At 43.4% G+C, this 17,252-nt stretch overlaps 1 protein-coding gene across 1 annotated transcript; it reads right to left on the bottom strand.

Moving 5' to 3' along the window:
- Window positions 1–1,057: 1,057 nt before the first annotated feature.
- Window positions 1,058–17,240, bottom strand: LOC309558745 (uncharacterized protein; the record flags this gene model as incomplete). Its single annotated transcript, XM_082261792.1, has 4 exons — window positions 1,058–1,455; window positions 3,055–3,557; window positions 10,768–10,846; window positions 17,171–17,240. The coding sequence occupies 4 exons, from the start codon at window positions 17,238–17,240 to the stop codon at window positions 1,058–1,060; spliced, it is 1,050 nt and encodes a 349-aa protein (XP_082117918.1).
- Between the last annotated feature and the right edge of the window lie 12 nt (window positions 17,241–17,252).

The following is a 17,252-nucleotide window of genomic DNA, read 5'->3' as shown; positions in this document are numbered from 1 at the left end:
TGCTCCTAACTAGAAAACAAATCACTTAACAGGTTGACTTAGCTACTCAAGTGGCATTTTAAGTGAGCAATTTCACATAGTTCAAGTATTGCAATAGTTGCCATCTGGCTAACTATGCAGTAATCTACATGTGTAGGATCAATGTCCTGCGATCAAATGCCCCCATCATATGTCAGATCACTAAAATATGCTAATACTATTTGTGTAGCTTACCTCATCAGAAGCCATTTGCTTTATCTGTGCTAAATTGCTCTCAGCAGTTAACTGGTCAGTTTTAATAGCACAAAACTGAGAAAAGCAAAAGGTCAACCCCCACTTCATTATGACCAAAATTGCAGGAGCATATTGACAGCCAGCTAACAGTTCTTACTGAACTGGGGTATAGACGACACGCAGGGTAGGGTGGGTTTTTTAAATAATTAGTACCCGCACTAAAAGTTACAACACAAAAAACGTTGTGGTTTAAATTAATCCGTGTTTTGTGGAATAGGACACACAAAATGCAATTTCAAAGCATATTTATTAGATATTACGGTACAAATGCAATGGTCACCACTCAGACTGCCAAGGTTTTTATTTTTAGGTTGTCCTTTGAAGAAATCCTGTTACTTTGCACTGTATGACCAATGCCATGGTCATAGAAGTAGATTGCACTTGCCACCCCTGATCTCCTGTTACTAGGGCTACTAGTATATGCAGCTGTGGGTAGCTGGAACATTTGCCCCCATGCCTCCCCACAGTAAAAGTGCTTGATGTCCAGGTGAGCAAACACCAAAACCAGGAATGTTCCACAGCTTTCACAGATTCACTCGTTAGATAGTCAGGATGTACAAGTTCAAAAAAAAAAACAACTGGTATGGCAGCAGAGCATTGATTACAGGGAAAGAACAAGCTGCCCAATGTGTCCTGTGAAAGCAATACATTGCTCAGTATGCTCAGCAGGTTCACTTTAATGGTATAGCACCAGTAGGAGTGACTGAAGCCACATTAACACTGGAAATCCAGAACTAAATTCCTTGCACGGGGCAGGGGAATATCAGTAGGTGGAGTAGGGTTGTCAAGAATTCTCATATCCCGGCAATATAGCATAGGCTCTTTTCCAAAACCCATCTGGTAGACATAGATGTAGTCTTTGTTGGGGCATCACAGTGAGGGTTATTGTCTCTTCAACTTCAGTGGCCTCATTCCAGTTCTCCTTCTCTGTGTTTGTACTGGATCCAACATATTCAACTGAAAGGGAAAACTGGACCTTTGCAATCAAAGCACCCAAGCCTCCCGTCTCAGCTGAGACACTTGCTGGCACTTTCCAGTTGTGCTCTATACTGGACATAGTCTCCTTCTCATAGCCAACCTTCTTAGCAAACTGATTCTTCCATTCAAGGGGGGTCTGGGAGTTATTGTCAATGGTCTTGATGCACACCCACTCACCAAAAGAGGGGCAGAAAGCCGTAGGTGCTGGGATGGAACGAGAAGGTTTCAACGCCCTCATTTTTTTGAAGTTGGTACATCTTGTGTACTTAATCCCTCCCCACCAGTGGCATCTGGTGCCCAAAATTTTTTTTTGGGGGGGGGTGCGGGGCGCCATAAGAAAAATGTAATAGGTATTGCTTCGCGGCAAAAAACGCGGTAAAAACTTGCGTGACTTTGAGGTCATGGTACAGGCATGGCACTGGTATAGGCATGGCACAGGTGATGGTACAGGAGATGGTATAGACATGGCACAGGTCATGGTAAGGGCATGGCACAGGTCATGGTATAGGCATGGCACAGGTCATGGTACAGGAGATGGTATAGGCATGGCACAGGTCATGGCACAGGTGATGGTAGAGGCATGTCACAGGTCATGGTACAGAAGATGGTATATGCCCCCTTTCAATGCAGAGACCAGCGTACATGCCCCCTTTCAATGTAGTGACCAGCGAACATGCCCCCTTTCAATGCAGTGACCAGCGTACATGCCCCCTTTCAATGCAGTGACCAGCGTACATGCCCCCTTTCAATGCAGAGACCAGCGTACATGCCCCCTTTCAATGCAGAGACCAGCGTACATGCCCCCTTTCAATGCAGAGACCAGCGTACATGCCCCCTTTCAATGCAGAGACCAGTGTACATGCCCCCTTTCAATGCAGAGACCAGCGTACATGCCCCCTTCAATTCAGGGACGAGCGTACATGCCCCCTTCAATGCAGAGACCGGCGTCCATGCCCCCTTCAATGCAGAGATCAGCGTGCATGCCCCCTTCAATGCAGAGATCAGCGTGCGTGCCCCCTTCAATGCAATCAACATATTGCCATGCCCCCATCAATGCAGAGTTCAACATGCATGCCCCCTTCAATGCAGAGTTCAGCGTGCATGCCCCCTTCAATGCAATGAACATTGTGCTGTGCCCCCTTCAATGCAGAGTTCAGCGTGCGTGCCCCCTTCAATGCAATGAACATTGTGCTGTGCCGTGCCCCCATCAATGCAGAGTTCAGCGTGCTTTCAGTGCAGTGTGCCACCCCCCCCCCCCCCCCCCCGAGACCAGTGCACTTACCTGGAGCAGCCCGGGGGCAGCGACGGCTTCTGTTGTCTTCAGTCCTGTACTCCCGGCGGGTGGCTTCTTCTCACTCCGGCTTTAACGGCTTCTTCTCACTCTGGCGGGCGGCTTCTTCTCACTCCGGCGACGGCTTCGGTGGACGGCTTCTTCTCACTCCGGCGGCGCATCTTCTCTGGTCCTCCCACTACCGCCTCCTCCTCGGCCAATGGCATGGGGTTTGCCATGCGGCCAATCAGGAAGCCGGTATTAGACCGGTTTCCTGATTGGCCAGGAGGAGGATCGGTGTGAAAATATTGAATTTTCATTTGCTATTGTCACACAATGGGTGGGCTCTAGGCGCACTGCTCTGCGCCCCGGACCACCCTTTCCATCGCCCTATTAGAGCCTCTGGCTCTAATCAGGGGATTGAAAAAAAAAAAAAACCACCATTGCACTCCATGCATCCGGCACACTGCATGCAGATTATGGGGCCGGACGCATGGATGGGGGGGGGCGGCGCCCCTGCGCCCTGTATACACCAGCCGCCCCTGCTCCCCACTGGTCCTCTGGATTCACAAAATCGTAGTAATCTTTCACACCAAAATAATAAAGCCCATTTCTGCATTCCGGAGGTAGTGTGAATTCTTCAGCCTCTTCATCTTTGTTCATGTTCTTTGTTTGACGATAGACCCCTCGGTCCTGAAAAATTATATAGAAGTATCCAAAAGCCGAACAAAAATGACTGCCCCCTTGAAAGTTGGGGTGGAGGGAATAAACAATTGCACTTTCATCTTTGTTCATGTTTGTAACTCGACGGTAATGGTCTGACTTGATGATGTAGAAGTGTTCATCCTCATAGGCCAAGTAATGGTCTCCATTCCTGCAGGATGGGTGCAAGCTGAAGATCTCCAGATCTTCTCCATGATTAAAGTTTGTTGATCTCATGTAACAATTCAGGTCTGGTCTGACGATATAGTAATACTTGTCCACGCCACAAAAATTTGCTTTGCTTTTGCTCATGGGGACAATCATAGCTGAGATGCTGGAGGAAGAAAACATGAAACAAAAGATGCGCCCATTAACCAGTTAAGCTATATAGAATTTACAGAGGCTCTACCTCGTTTTGAATATAAATTTTATTACAGAGGAGGACTGGGCTGTGTCAGGCCTATGAAACAAAATAAACATATTTTTCATATTACGACACGAAATAGACATATTTTTCATATTACATGTCAGGAATTATGACCTTTCATAGGCATTACATGACCTCACCACCAGTTCAGTCAGAATCTCTTGGTTTTCAAGGATACATTATTTTGTTTGTTGAACCTGTTAACCCCCGTTCACACTGGGGCGACGCTACTTCGCACCGCGACCTCCGAGGTCGCGGTGCGAGCAGCACGCCGCGACCTCGGAGCGGCCGCCACGGACTTCATAACATTGAAGTCTATGGCGGTCGCCTCCTGGTCGCCCCAAAGAAGCTCCGGACCCTTTTTCTGAGTCGGAGCGACTTGTGTCGCTCCTATCAGAACGGGTCCGCAGCTTCCCTATGGGAGGTGACCTGCGGCGACCTGTGAGGCGACCAGGTCGCCTCACAGGTCGCCCGAGTGTGAACGGGGGCTGAAGCCAATGTTGACACTTCCTTAAGATAAACACCTATATCCTCTGGTCATGAGAAGAGGTATCAGGGGGAGTTCATAAACATTGTGTTTTGGCCATGAAGTGTTTTCCACACAATGGCAGATACAAGACCAGTTTCAGGAGAACACCTATGTCATCAGTTACCTAGCAAATAAACCATTGTTTCAACTATAGAAAGATAAATAACGAAAGGACAGTGAAAAAGAACATTCTATGTAAGGTAAACTTATGCGCTAAAATAGGGTATACGACGTGCCAGAGAACAAACAACAAAATCCCAACAGTCGTGGAACACCACAGGAAAGAGCAGCCAATTAAATAGTATCACCACGTATCTCAACAGTTAATAGAATAAAGAATAATTAGCGCTCAACTCCTTCAATGCAATGAACCACTTTTACTATGTAGAACCAAAGGAATGGGTATATGTAAATAGTAATACCAATGCATAAAGGTGGGACAATCCAAGATAAATAAATCTTCTCTGCGTGAATGTACAAATGAATCCAAGATGATAAATAAATAAAATAATAAAAAATTAAGATGATCAAAAGGTATCTAAAAGCACAGAATATTAAAAAGGAGCAAGAATCTGGGAGTTGATCACAATACAAATGTTGGTGTAAAAAATATTGACATAAATCTCAACGTGATGAGTCACAAAAAATCAATAATTGAAGGTGACTAGTGATAAAATAATATCTTGTCAAAAATATAGCAATATTCCTACTTTCAATATTAAAATGATAAAGTGATGAAATCCAAAATATATTCAACAATGGTGATTAATTCCTAAAATGCAAGGCACATATATCTGTGAATAAATAGGTGATTAGAAATAAAGAAAGTGCTACAGTGCTGTATAAAGTGCATCAATGTCCATACAGTCCCTTGAAAAATATCTTTAAAACTCAATTATTGATCTTTTGTGACTCATCACGTTGAGATTTATGTCAATATTTTTTTTACACCAACATTTGTATTGTGATCAACTCCCAGATTCTTGCTCCTTTTTAATATTCTGTGCTTTTAGATACCTTTGATCATCTTAATTTTTTATTATTTTATTTATTTATCATCTTGGATTCATTTGTACATTCACGCAGAGAAGATTTATTTATCTTGGATTGTCCCACCTTTATGCATTGGTATTATTATTTACATATACCCATTCCTTTGGTTCTACATAGTAAAAGGGGTTCATTGCATTGAAGGAGTTGAGCGATAATTATTCTTTATTCTATTCGAAAAAGAACATTTCATTCATTCAGCCCCAGTTCACACTTGTGCGTGTGCGGGGTTCGCATGTAATGTCGGAGCGCACTGCTCCGACATTACATGCGATCGGCTGTGCGGTGGGAGTTTAGCCATACAGTTTGTATGGCTAAATTCGCACAGCACCCGCAGCAAACACGCACAGGGACCCTTTTTGGCAGCCGTATCAGGATCGGATTACACAGCGGTTCACACTTGTGCGATCCGATCCTGTGCGAACTGCACAATCGCACTGCGATATGCGATCAAACTGGGGGTGTCGTTAACATTACATTGACACCCCCAGCGTATCACATATGGCAGTGTGAACTGCCGGGGGTGCGTGTGCGATACGGGAACAGACTGCGGATTCGCAGCCTTCCCGCATCGCATAAATGTGAACCGAGGTTTACCTACGCCAAGAGGGGGGGAGGTAGAAATTATGATCATAAAAACAATCCCCCATGGAAGCTATATTGTATCAGATGATTAATAGTTGATGTTCACTTAGACTTCATACTGTAATTCCTCAAAAACATGTTATGGTTATATAGTTTACTAGCATAATGACTCTAGTCTAGTAGATAACCGTTTGCTTGAATACATGACCTGTGTTAATTATCATTCCAGGATAATATGTATCAATTTAAAATCAGGAAATCACATACATATATTTTACACATATACACACTCACATTTAAGTTAGGAGATATAAGATGGCCATGCCTGGACCATGGGAATCGTGACAGATTCTCAATTTCTATTATTACTAAATGAAGAAAATTATTATCACATATTTTTAATATCCAACATACATGGTGACTAGTGGAGGTGTTACCTAATGACCCAACCAGTTAATGGTTAGGTTAACCAAACCAATGGGAAGGAAGTTCCTCCTTCTGGGTTCGGCTTATTGTAATTTTTACAGCCCTTTTGTTCCATACAAAATAAAAAAGGAACCCAGACGAGAGATATGAACACACATCAACACATACACAGACATCCATCCATCCACACTCATACCTACTCCACCCTTGTGTGACGCTTGAAACTCTGAAGGAGGCCAGACACAAACTCCTCCCTAACCAGCCACCATTTTGGGAAAGGCAGCGATCTTAGGACTCTGGTAACGACCATTTTGAGCCAGCAGCAATTTTGAAGTGGTAATTATACATTGTCGATTATTTGATTGTCGTTTCCTTATAAGCTTTAAATCTTATGCTCAGGGTAAATAGATTACATTCCCTGTTCTATTAACCATAGTAGATTTTAGTCTCCCGTTTTGCATGGCCTATTCTCACTCCAACTGCAGCGGAGTGACTAGCTATTAGCTATGCAATTCGCAAACACATTTTGTCTGATATTTAGAACATTTGATCTATGGTTTTTACCACTCCTGGGAAAACATAATCCTGCTTTCTTTTTATATTACTGAGCCAAAAATACCCCATTCGCAGTTATGGTTAAGTTTTTATTTTATGTGAAATTATATTTTTGGGTCACCCCAAATCTAACCATTTATTGTGAATACAGGTCTTGTGAATATATATACCTATATATTCTCTATTCTAGTATGTATTCACTATGATTGGTATATGCTGTTAAAAAGAAAATCAATTAAAAGAACTCGTTATGGTATATGCTGTAAAAAGAAAATCAATTAAAAAGAACTCGGTATACTTTCTTCAGAATAATATTCTCGAACGTGTAACGCACAACAGCTGGAAAGGAAGGAGAGAGGCATATACCCCCCAGGCCATTACAGTACGATAGGTTGGTGGCCCAAGTAGGGATATTACACATTTCCTCAGAGGGAGCACCCAGTCAGGGACAACTGCTGGCCATTATACAGCCATACATTCCTTGTTCAGACCCATCACAGCATTTGGCAGAGGAAATCTTCCACCACCAATGCCAGTTGTAGTTCTACAAAAGTATCAAGCAAGAGCTGCAGAGTGAATGTAAAGCTAATTTATATGTATTTATTTTAATCACTGATTGTTCTATGGTCTTATTAGGAGAATCCATCCCCCCCCCCCCCCCCCCCCAGCTGTAGTGATCTTTCAGCTCATAACACTTTCATTCCTTAAAAACTTTTAGCATATGTCCATGAAAGGTGTGTTACAGAAAGTCATTTGTGTATTAATATATGGAACACACAGCTTGGGCAATGGCAAAGGTGTCCCTGTCTTACAAAAATCATGCCAAGAGGGGTCTTTTAAAACTGGGAGTAGGTCTTCCATTTACCCCACAATCCCCATATCCAGTGCTTAAAAAAAGTTTTGCGCTTGACTTAAAGCGGTTGTAAACTGCTGGGTGTTTTTTCCATCCCAGACCTGCAAGGTAAAGGCATAATGTGCTAGTATGCATCGCATACTAGCACATTAATAACTGAAAGCGAAGCCATCGCTTGGACGCAACATCTATCTTCACCTGTCTTCCTTTGCAGACTATGGCTCTGACTGGTTGGAGTTGCAATGACATCACGCATGCACAGTGGAATCCTCATTCACGGCACAGGATTCTGAGGAACGCCGATGAGATCATCGACTGCATATATAGTAAATATCTCGTATATAGTTATAGTAAATATGCACCTTTAGGAGACATTTACATTACCTACAAATAAGCCTTATTATAGGCTTACCTAGAGGTACAAACTATGCATGGGACTTTATTTCCCCTTTAAAGTGTGTGCGTTCCTATGCTTATATGCATTCCAGGGCAAAAACGCTCACCTTAAAACATGGGTTGGGCAGATCTAAGAGACAACAATCTAACAATAAATCAATGGTCCATCCCATCACTAGGCCAGGAGTAAAAGTTAAAACCAGCTTTCAGAGAAAAAGCTACAGATCCCACCATTACTGACTTTTATAATGCATGTTGCCTGGCCATCATACTAATTCAATCCCTTCTGTACTCTTAGTGCCTCATCTGGAAAAAGCATACAAAATCAGAAGATCTCTTTGACTTCCCTGATCTGCAGGGTGTTCTCAGTCACTGGTACAGAGACTTCAGACACCAGGGAACTAGCATTTTCAGAAGCTTACCACTAGCAGGCTACACGTTTTATCCTAGGCAGGTTGGCTTGGTTCTTGCTTGCATACGCAATCAGAAGTCACTTTGCTAGAGCCAGACCAGTACAAGATAGAATTCTGATTTGTTGCTACAAGTTATTGGCATTAGGTGGGGGACTGGGTCAATATCCTGAGCTCCAACAGAGTATCCTAGCCTACTAAACAAGCAAAAAATTGGGGGAGCAAACCCTGAACATGTATATCTAAAGCCGGTGCAGCTATGGACCAAGCAACATGTACTGTATATTAAAAAAGAATAGCGCACACATGCAAAAGAAATGACTATCAAATATGGAGACATAAGTAAAAATGGGGATTTAGTCCCACCATATGGCCATATCGTGCTCAAGCCCACCACTGCGTCAAAGTACCCCATTATCAGTGGGTCCTACACTATCCGTAAAAAGGGGTGAATCCAGCCTCTCTAACCCTTGGAGACAACACTCCTTGCTGGGATAGATGTGCTAATGCACTACAAAGGACTCCTCCTATATCTACTTGATACTGGAATCTGATAGAGTACAGGTGTGTGTGGGGGGTGCTCAACCCAGAAGTCTGGTCAGACCGAATACATAATAAACAAGCAAAAAATTGAGGGTAGTTTGACGCAGTGGTGGGGTTGAACACGATATGGCCATATGGTGGGACTAAATCCCCATTTTTACTTATGGATTGTCACCATATTTGATAGTCATTTCTTTTGCATGTGTGCGCTATTCTTTTTTAATATCCTAGCCTACTACAATGTTTTGTACCCAATCAATATGCCGGGTGGCCTCAAAAGTCAACCATGATGCAACCATGGCCAGAGCAGATGGGACCCAAAGAACACACTTAACCAATAAAGGGCAAGCTGATGAAGGGTGGGGGATTGGAGTCCCTACTCCTACTATACAAGAGTGTACATGAATACATCCATGTATAATAACAGAAACTAAATAACTCATTGATAACCAACCATCAGCTACAGTTTACATCCTTCAGTAGAAGAATTGATACTATAAAAGGATTCTTCCATATACATACAATGTAAAGCCTCAGTGCAGCACTAAATAAAGATCGGTGGTGATCAGTACATGTGAGCCCAACAATCTGAGCTCCTTCTTATATATGGAGATCACCCAACACACTGATCTCTGATTGGGAGGGTTCACCTTCATTATAATCACCTGATACAATCTCAGGGGGACTTTATCAAGAAAATTAGCCACACGTTTGCAATTCGGACGCTTCTCGTTTAGCAAAGTATATGTGAGAGGATATTTTCTGTACTTTTAACCCCTGGAACCCTGGGCAGCCAAAGTAGAACAAAAACAGTTTATTTTAATTTGTGTAAGGAAGTAAGGAATGCACACCCCATTGGGGAGATTTCCCTTCACTTTCTATCCCACAGTCAAAACAGGAAGTGAGAGGAAATCCATCCAAAATGAAAGAATCCCCAGTTGTCACCAGAACTATTGTCCCTATTGGAAGATTTCTCCTCTATTCCTGTTCTGGGGACAACACAGATTAGTAATTTTCACTTTTGGTGATAACGGTAAACATGTAAAATAAAGTGGGTGAATCTCCTTAATGGGGACACAGGCAGCAATAAAACATGACAGATGTTCCAACCCCTCTTCACTCTATCTAAAAAGAAAAGTTTTGCCTTCAGTTATACTTTAACTCCACATTTTGCAAGAACATAATTAACGTACCCATATGTATCCCAAATATGTAACATGTTCTAAGGGCTCATTCACATTTGCTTTGCTTTGGTATCTAAGGAGCGATTTGCATTCATATCACTCTTCAGAAAAACATTTGAGAGACGGTGAGGAGGCAATGTATTGGCGCCTCACCATCTGCTTTAACTATTTGAACCCTGCATTGCTTACAGAGTGACCCCATTCATTTGAATACCTAATTCTTAGCGGGTGCTATGCCCACCAAAAATAACATAGGGTATAGACCCTGCTGTCAGGGACAAGGGGTGGGCAGGAGGGGAAGCTGCCCTGGGCGCAATGGTTTATTTCAGGGATGGGGCACCCTGACCCTAACCTTAGGTGAAGGGGGGGGCACAGCTTGGTATCCCTGGGTGCTGGATGTCCCTGTCCCGGCACTGTCTGGCATGGCCCGTGAAGTGAAGCATCACAGTCGTGGCATGTGTACCCCCCCCCCGGCCACTGCCCCTGCAGCTAAAGTGGGAATGGTCTGGGGACAGTAAAGATGTGGCTCACTACCCCTGGATTGCTAGTGTGGATAAGCCCTAAAAACTGAAAATTGTATACTCACCTTTCCATAAATTTCCTTTCTTCATGGCAGCATACAATGGGATGTGGATCCACCCCCATAATCTGATAGGACTGGTTACCTATAAATCAAATACAGACCTGGCTCGCAGCATTCTCTAACTCTCACCATTTGGGTGTGAATCTGTATGCTGCCATGAAGAGGCACCAGGAAAGGAAAATTACGGAAAGGTTAGGTGAGTATACAATTTTCCGTTTTCCTGGCGCTTCAGGGCAGCATACAATGGGAACTAACTCGCCATATGGGAGGGTGCAAGAAAAATTTTGTACTGCTCAGTAGCGTAAGTATGCATTTTCCCAATTTTACTTTTGTGAGCAGGTTTCACCTAATAAAGTGAAATGAAGGTGTCCTATGAGGACCATATTGCTGACTTGCAAATAGCCTCATGAGACACTCCACACTGCTCTGCGCACAGAGCTGGCACTGCCCTAGTTAAATGTGCTCTTAAGTCCTCTGGAACAGGAGGGTCTTGTGAAGAGTAGGCTCTTTTAATTGTCCTAACAATCTAGAAGATGACTATACGTGTTGATGCTGACTGATCCTGCCTTAAGCCATGCTGGAACCAAGCACAGATTTCAGCTTTCCTGAAAGAAAAGGTAGCTGCCAAGCAGGTAATCAGAGTTAGATCAACATCCTGGGGATGTGGTTCTCTCACTTAACCAAGAAAGATGGTAAATTGATCCTACCTCTCATAGGTTGCATAAATGGCAGAGGAGAGACTCCTCGTTATGCCCTCGGTGTAAAATTCATAATGGCACACTTCTACACATGTTATGGAAGTGCCCAAAACGTACACAATACGGGACAATTATACTATCTTTTGTTAATAACACTTGGAATATTACTCTTCCCCTCGATCCTAATTTATGCTTACTGGGTTGTTCGGATGAAGAGACGTATCCTCCCCATACACAGCTTGCTATCCTAAGGGTATTGTTTCTAGCTAGGAAACTTATAGCATGGAAATGGCTCTCCTCTTCCCCTTCCACACATTTGGATTGGGTTGGGGGAGTGAATGGGATTCTTCTTAGAGAGAATCTCACAAACATAGAGGAAGCCCTGGGAAATTTGAACGTATAAGGCACGCTTGGCTGGATGTTCTCAGTCTGGCTCCAGTACAACTGGTCTCTATTGGAATTCTAGGAGGACTGACCTCCTCCACTTACGGGACACACAACTCTCGAGGTCACATAGTATAGATCCATTCATTATACTAGACAGGTATTGAGGATCCATTCCGCAATATTAAAGTACAATGGCACCGGAGATTGCTCATGCAGAGGCAATGTAGTACGTAGTTTTAGTTTTAGTCTGCGCTAGTTTTAAGGCGCATAGTTTAAAACAAAAATTTCAAAAATTAAGCATTTTCGGTTATATGTATATGATGAGATGACTTGTCTTACTTCGCACTGGAAGTTGCAAAATCTGACATACACACTTGACAAATACGGCTGACACTTTGGATAGTGCAGTAGGTCAAGTACAGGAGACACAGGGTTTAGGCTGAGAAGGTTGTTGGACGAAATGTGCTAACTACCATTTCCGATTGCAAGGTCTTAGAGCCTTGATTTTCTATGTCATAGTTGTATTTGCTATAATCGTTTATCTTGACGACCATATCTTTGTCTAAGGCTCTAGAGGCCCAGCGGATACCGGTTAGCTGACCTATTGTTCATTATGTGTCTCTTGTCTTCATCTTGTTGTACTGTTTATTTTTTCAATAAAAACTATCAGATTTTTTAAAAAAAATACGTAGAAAAATATATATATCCACGGTACAGGTATTTACAAAGAACATTTATACGCAATAGGTGCATTCAACTTAATGCACCCCCCCCCCCCCCCCCAAACAAAAATTTGTTCAAGCAGGTGAAACATATCATCCTAACTGACTAACTGAACACAGTACTTACATTGTAAACTATAGAGCAGTGTTAATTTCGTCGACGAAAACGTTTTCGTCAAAATTTTCGTCAACTGCATTTTTACAGTGACGAAAACTAAACGAAAAGTGTAGCACATTTTCGTCAACTGACGAAAACTATGACGAAAATAAAATCAGTTTTCGTTAACGAACGAAAAACAAAACGAGAATGTGAGGCAGGGACGTTTACCCAACTTCCGGTTTTCAAGGAGGTCCGCCTACTTCCGCTCCCAGCAAGCAAGCGACTGCGTGCCCCGTGACGTGATGACTGCAAGAGACCAGAGCACTGCAGCACTGTGCATAGAGCCAGGCCTCCGGAGTCCAGACTCACAAGATGACCACCCACATACAGAGCAGAGAGCAGAGCACCCTTTGGCACTGAGTGAGTGTGTTACAATTACAGCATGCCAGCCATTACTGCCTCCCTTCAGACCACTGGCATCCAGGGCACTGTGCATTACAGGCCGCTGAGGCCGGCCCATCCTTCAGATCTGAGACCACCATCCAGCACTGTGCAGCATTACAACAAGCCTCCTCTCTGACCACCGACATCCATGGCACTGTGCATATTGCAGGCCATCCCTCATACCTGAGACCACTATCTAGCACTGTGCAGCATTACATTTCAGCAGTAGTATATAATGAATTTGGAAATCGTAGCAAAATGCTTAAATAATGCATTACAAATTACAATTTAACTACACCCATTCAATTTTAGATGACTAAAATTAGTTTTAGTCGACTAAAATGTAGGACGTTTTAGTCGACTAAAATGTACTGGAGAATTAGTCGACTAAATATGACTAAAACTAAAACACTTGCAGAAGACTAAAATGGGACTAAAACTAAAATGTAATTTTAGTCCTAAGACTAAGAATAAAACAAAATTGAAATTTGCTGCCAAAATTAACACTGCTATAGAGGGCCTAGCCAGACTCGGATATTCAGTGCAAGCCTGCAAAGGAAAAAAACAAAAGGTTAAGCACATCACAAAACATTGCTACCTGAACTGGTGAGACTGTCCTTTCCTCAGAGGCGACCTTCTCACCCACAGTCCCTAGTTACACACTCTGGTAGATATCACTTCCGGCATACTTGACTCGGCGTTCAGCTGTTACTCCATTTCAGTCAAGCCCACAAGTTCATGAAAACATGCAGAGTCCATCGGACTGATGCTCACAAAGTCCTTCCCACCTGTAGCATCGAGGCAGCATGCCTTCTTTGGGACAAAGTGTTTGCTGGAGTGTGAACAAACTCGTCCGGCTTGTGGGGGTTATCAGTCTCTTCAGGGGCCCCTAACATTCTGGCACCCCCCTCCAAAGAGACTTCAAGCCACTACCTGCTCTCCTGAGGTAGCAACCTGCACAAAGTTCCTTCAACTGGCCCACTGGCCCGACAGAATCTTCACAAAGTGTCTTTTCAGAAAACGTCTCTCTGTAAAAGATCCTCTTCTATGGCCTGATGGCCCAAATTTCTTCACAGTGTCTTTTTAACTCTGAGGTGGTGAATGATCCTGGCCCGATGGTCCAAAGGATCTCAAATTTAGCAAAGTCATAGAGTCATTAAAGTTAGAGGGTTGGCCCTTTTTAATGAAACCACCCAGCGGTGGCAGTTTTGCAGATTACCCAATCCCTTTTGCAAGGATATAAGGGAAAGGGGTATTAGGAATAGGGCTTTGGCCCTAGCAACAAATTTGAACTCTTGAACTGTAACTCCCCACTTCAACTTCGGGCTCTCCGGACCCTCTTTTTCTTCAAACAAGCTTTAACACACACTCTGAAAAAGGGTAACATCCTGCATCCTCAGCAATAGTAGTCGGTATGTGGGATCCGAACAATCCTCCCTTCAGAGTCTTGGGTGTAACAACTACATGATTTACTTGTTTACTGCTACAATGTACCTAGTCATTTACATGTTGTCATTTTAGGGCTAGCCACCCAATTTTGATGTTTATGTATTGTATTTTCCGTGTGTTCTTTTGATACATTTTTTGTAAATAAATATATAATTTTTATACAAATACACTTTTTTCATTGCTTTAACAGCAGTGGGCCACTGTTGAAGACCTTTAACCACTTTACGACCGCTCACGTTGCTGCTACTGCAGCAATGTGGCTCGTTATCGTCCAGCGAAGTAGACCTAAGTCGCTGGACTCCTCCCCTTGTGGGCGGCGCGCGCGTGCTGTATTCAGTTACAGTGGTGATCACCGCTGCTCTTCCCCGATCGTCAAGGATCAAGTGTGGAGATCCGCCCGCTTGTGTAAACAAAGCGGGCGGATCTCCTAAGTGACAGGCAGGGTCAGATTGTAGGATTCAGCATAACTGAACCTGCGATCTGTCCCTGTGTCACATAGTCCCCTCCCCCCACACACGTTAGTAAGCACCAGGCATACATTAAGCCCTTGATCACCAATAAAAATTAACCCCTTCCCTGCCAGTGACATTTTTACAGTAACAGTGCATATTTATAGCACTGATTACTGTAGTAATGTCACTGGTACCCCCAAAAGTGTCAAAAATGTCAGTCAAGGGTCCGATCTGTCTGCCGCAATGTCGCAGTCCCGCAAAAAAAATCGCAGATAGCCGCCATTACTAGTTAAAAAAAATAAATAATAAAAATGACATAAATTTCCCGTAGTTAGTAGCTGCGATAACTTTTGCGCAAACCAATCAAAATAATTGCGATTTTTTTTTACCAAAAATATGTAGCAGAAAACAAATTGGCAAAAAAAGTTAAAAAATTTTGATTTTTACATTTTTTTGGGGGGGAATTTCATATAAAAAAATGTGAAAAATGTTATTTTTTCAAAACTGTCGCTCTTTTTTTGTATATAGCACAAAAAGTAAAAATCGCACAGGTGATCAAATAACACCAAAAGAAAGCTCTATTTGTGGGGGAAAAAAGGACATAAATTTAATTTGGGTACAGCATCGCACGACCTCGCAATTGTCCGTTAAAATAACGCAGTGCCGAATCACAAAATATGGCTTGGTCAGGAAGGGGTTAAAATCTTCCGGGCTTAACGCGGTTAAAAATACGCTCATTGAGAATTTTTTTGTCAAAGACGTGTAGCTAAATACATTTTGGCCTAAATATATGACAAAAATTGAATATATTTGATATTTTTTAACTGTCAAAGTAGAAAAATATTGTTATTTTTTCAAAATTGTCGCATTTTTTTATTAATATCGCAAAAAATTAAAAGTGCAGAGGTGATCAAATACCACCAAAATGAAGCTCTGTTTGTGGGAAAAAAAGGACGCAAATTTTGTTTGGGTACGGCGTTGCATGACCGCGCAATTGTCAGTTAAAGTCGCACAGTATCGAATCGCAAAAAGTGGCCTGGACGTAAGACAGCAAAATCCTCCGGTGGTAAAGTGGTTAAAGTCACATTGGGGGGTACCTCCTCTTTGTTCTATATTTCAGGATGTGGTCTCACCAGTAAACTCTCTATTGCTCCAACCAGCCCCTTTTATACCCTTCAGAGTCTCTGACACGGATGGACCAAGCCTGGCCAGATCCATTTGGGAGGCAGACCTCAACACAGTGAATGTAGATAGCCCGCCCCAAGTTCCAATTGGCTTTTACAGATTGAAAGGTCTTCCACAGCTTGGACTTAGACTGGTTTCGGTGGGGTTTTGGGATGTATAGAAAATCCCACACAGCCTCATCACACCAAGCCTCTCTCCTGGCCTCTATCTCCAATATTATCTCCCTAGTAGCTTAAGGATAGTCTTATCCATATTCCAAGGCCACCTTTCTCTGTATCAGCCGTTGTAGTCTGGAGAACCTGGGGAGGGTTTGTCTGTTGCCTCTCCCATGTGGGGAATACAGGGTCTCCTTTCTTGTGATGAGGCAGGCATAGGCCTCGTTTTGTGCCCGGGCATAGGTTAGAGGCGGAGATAGGTCTGGGACCCGTGTAGCGTAGGCCTCGCAGAACCCCATATTTTTGGCACACTGTTCAGGCACCACTGAATGCCTAAATGCCTGAATCTCCTCATCAGGAATGCTAGGACTGGCTGAACTGCTCCATTCATCCGTTCCCCGGTCCCACTCTGTCTCCTCTTCTGACTTCCAAACATCAATCTCCTCCTCCAAGGATCCACAGCAATGTTGAAAGCTAGTAGACCCCACTCTTCCTCATAGCTCACACTCAGTCTTTCCCACCGCAGGCCATCGACTCCCCTATGCCATTGTTGGAATGGTGCCGGTATCTGCCACTGCAGTCTTCCGTGCATCAGGTGGCCACTCCTCGGCCCTCACTACCAGCATGCATGTTTCTTCTGTAGTGCGGGTCTCCCTTACTTGGCACACAGTAGTACAAGCAGGTGCTACTTGTCCCAGCCCCAACAACATCTTGAGTACTCCTCTTCCTCTGCCCACAGGGATTCCCGGTTCAGAAGCCGACAGGACTCGAGTGACCCCAGTCTCCCACAACACATTCAATCTTCTGGGCTTACCGTTACTCTTCTCCGCCCGCAGCAGCAGATTGCTATAGTGCCCGCACTGGCTCCACACTTGCAGACACATGGTAACATTCAG

Source organism: Pelophylax lessonae, assembly GCF_965119305.1.
Source record: "Pelophylax lessonae genome assembly, chromosome: 6".
Classification (NCBI taxonomy): domain Eukaryota; kingdom Metazoa; phylum Chordata; class Amphibia; order Anura; family Ranidae; genus Pelophylax; species Pelophylax lessonae.
This window is presented reverse-complemented; position numbering and strand designations above follow the sequence as displayed.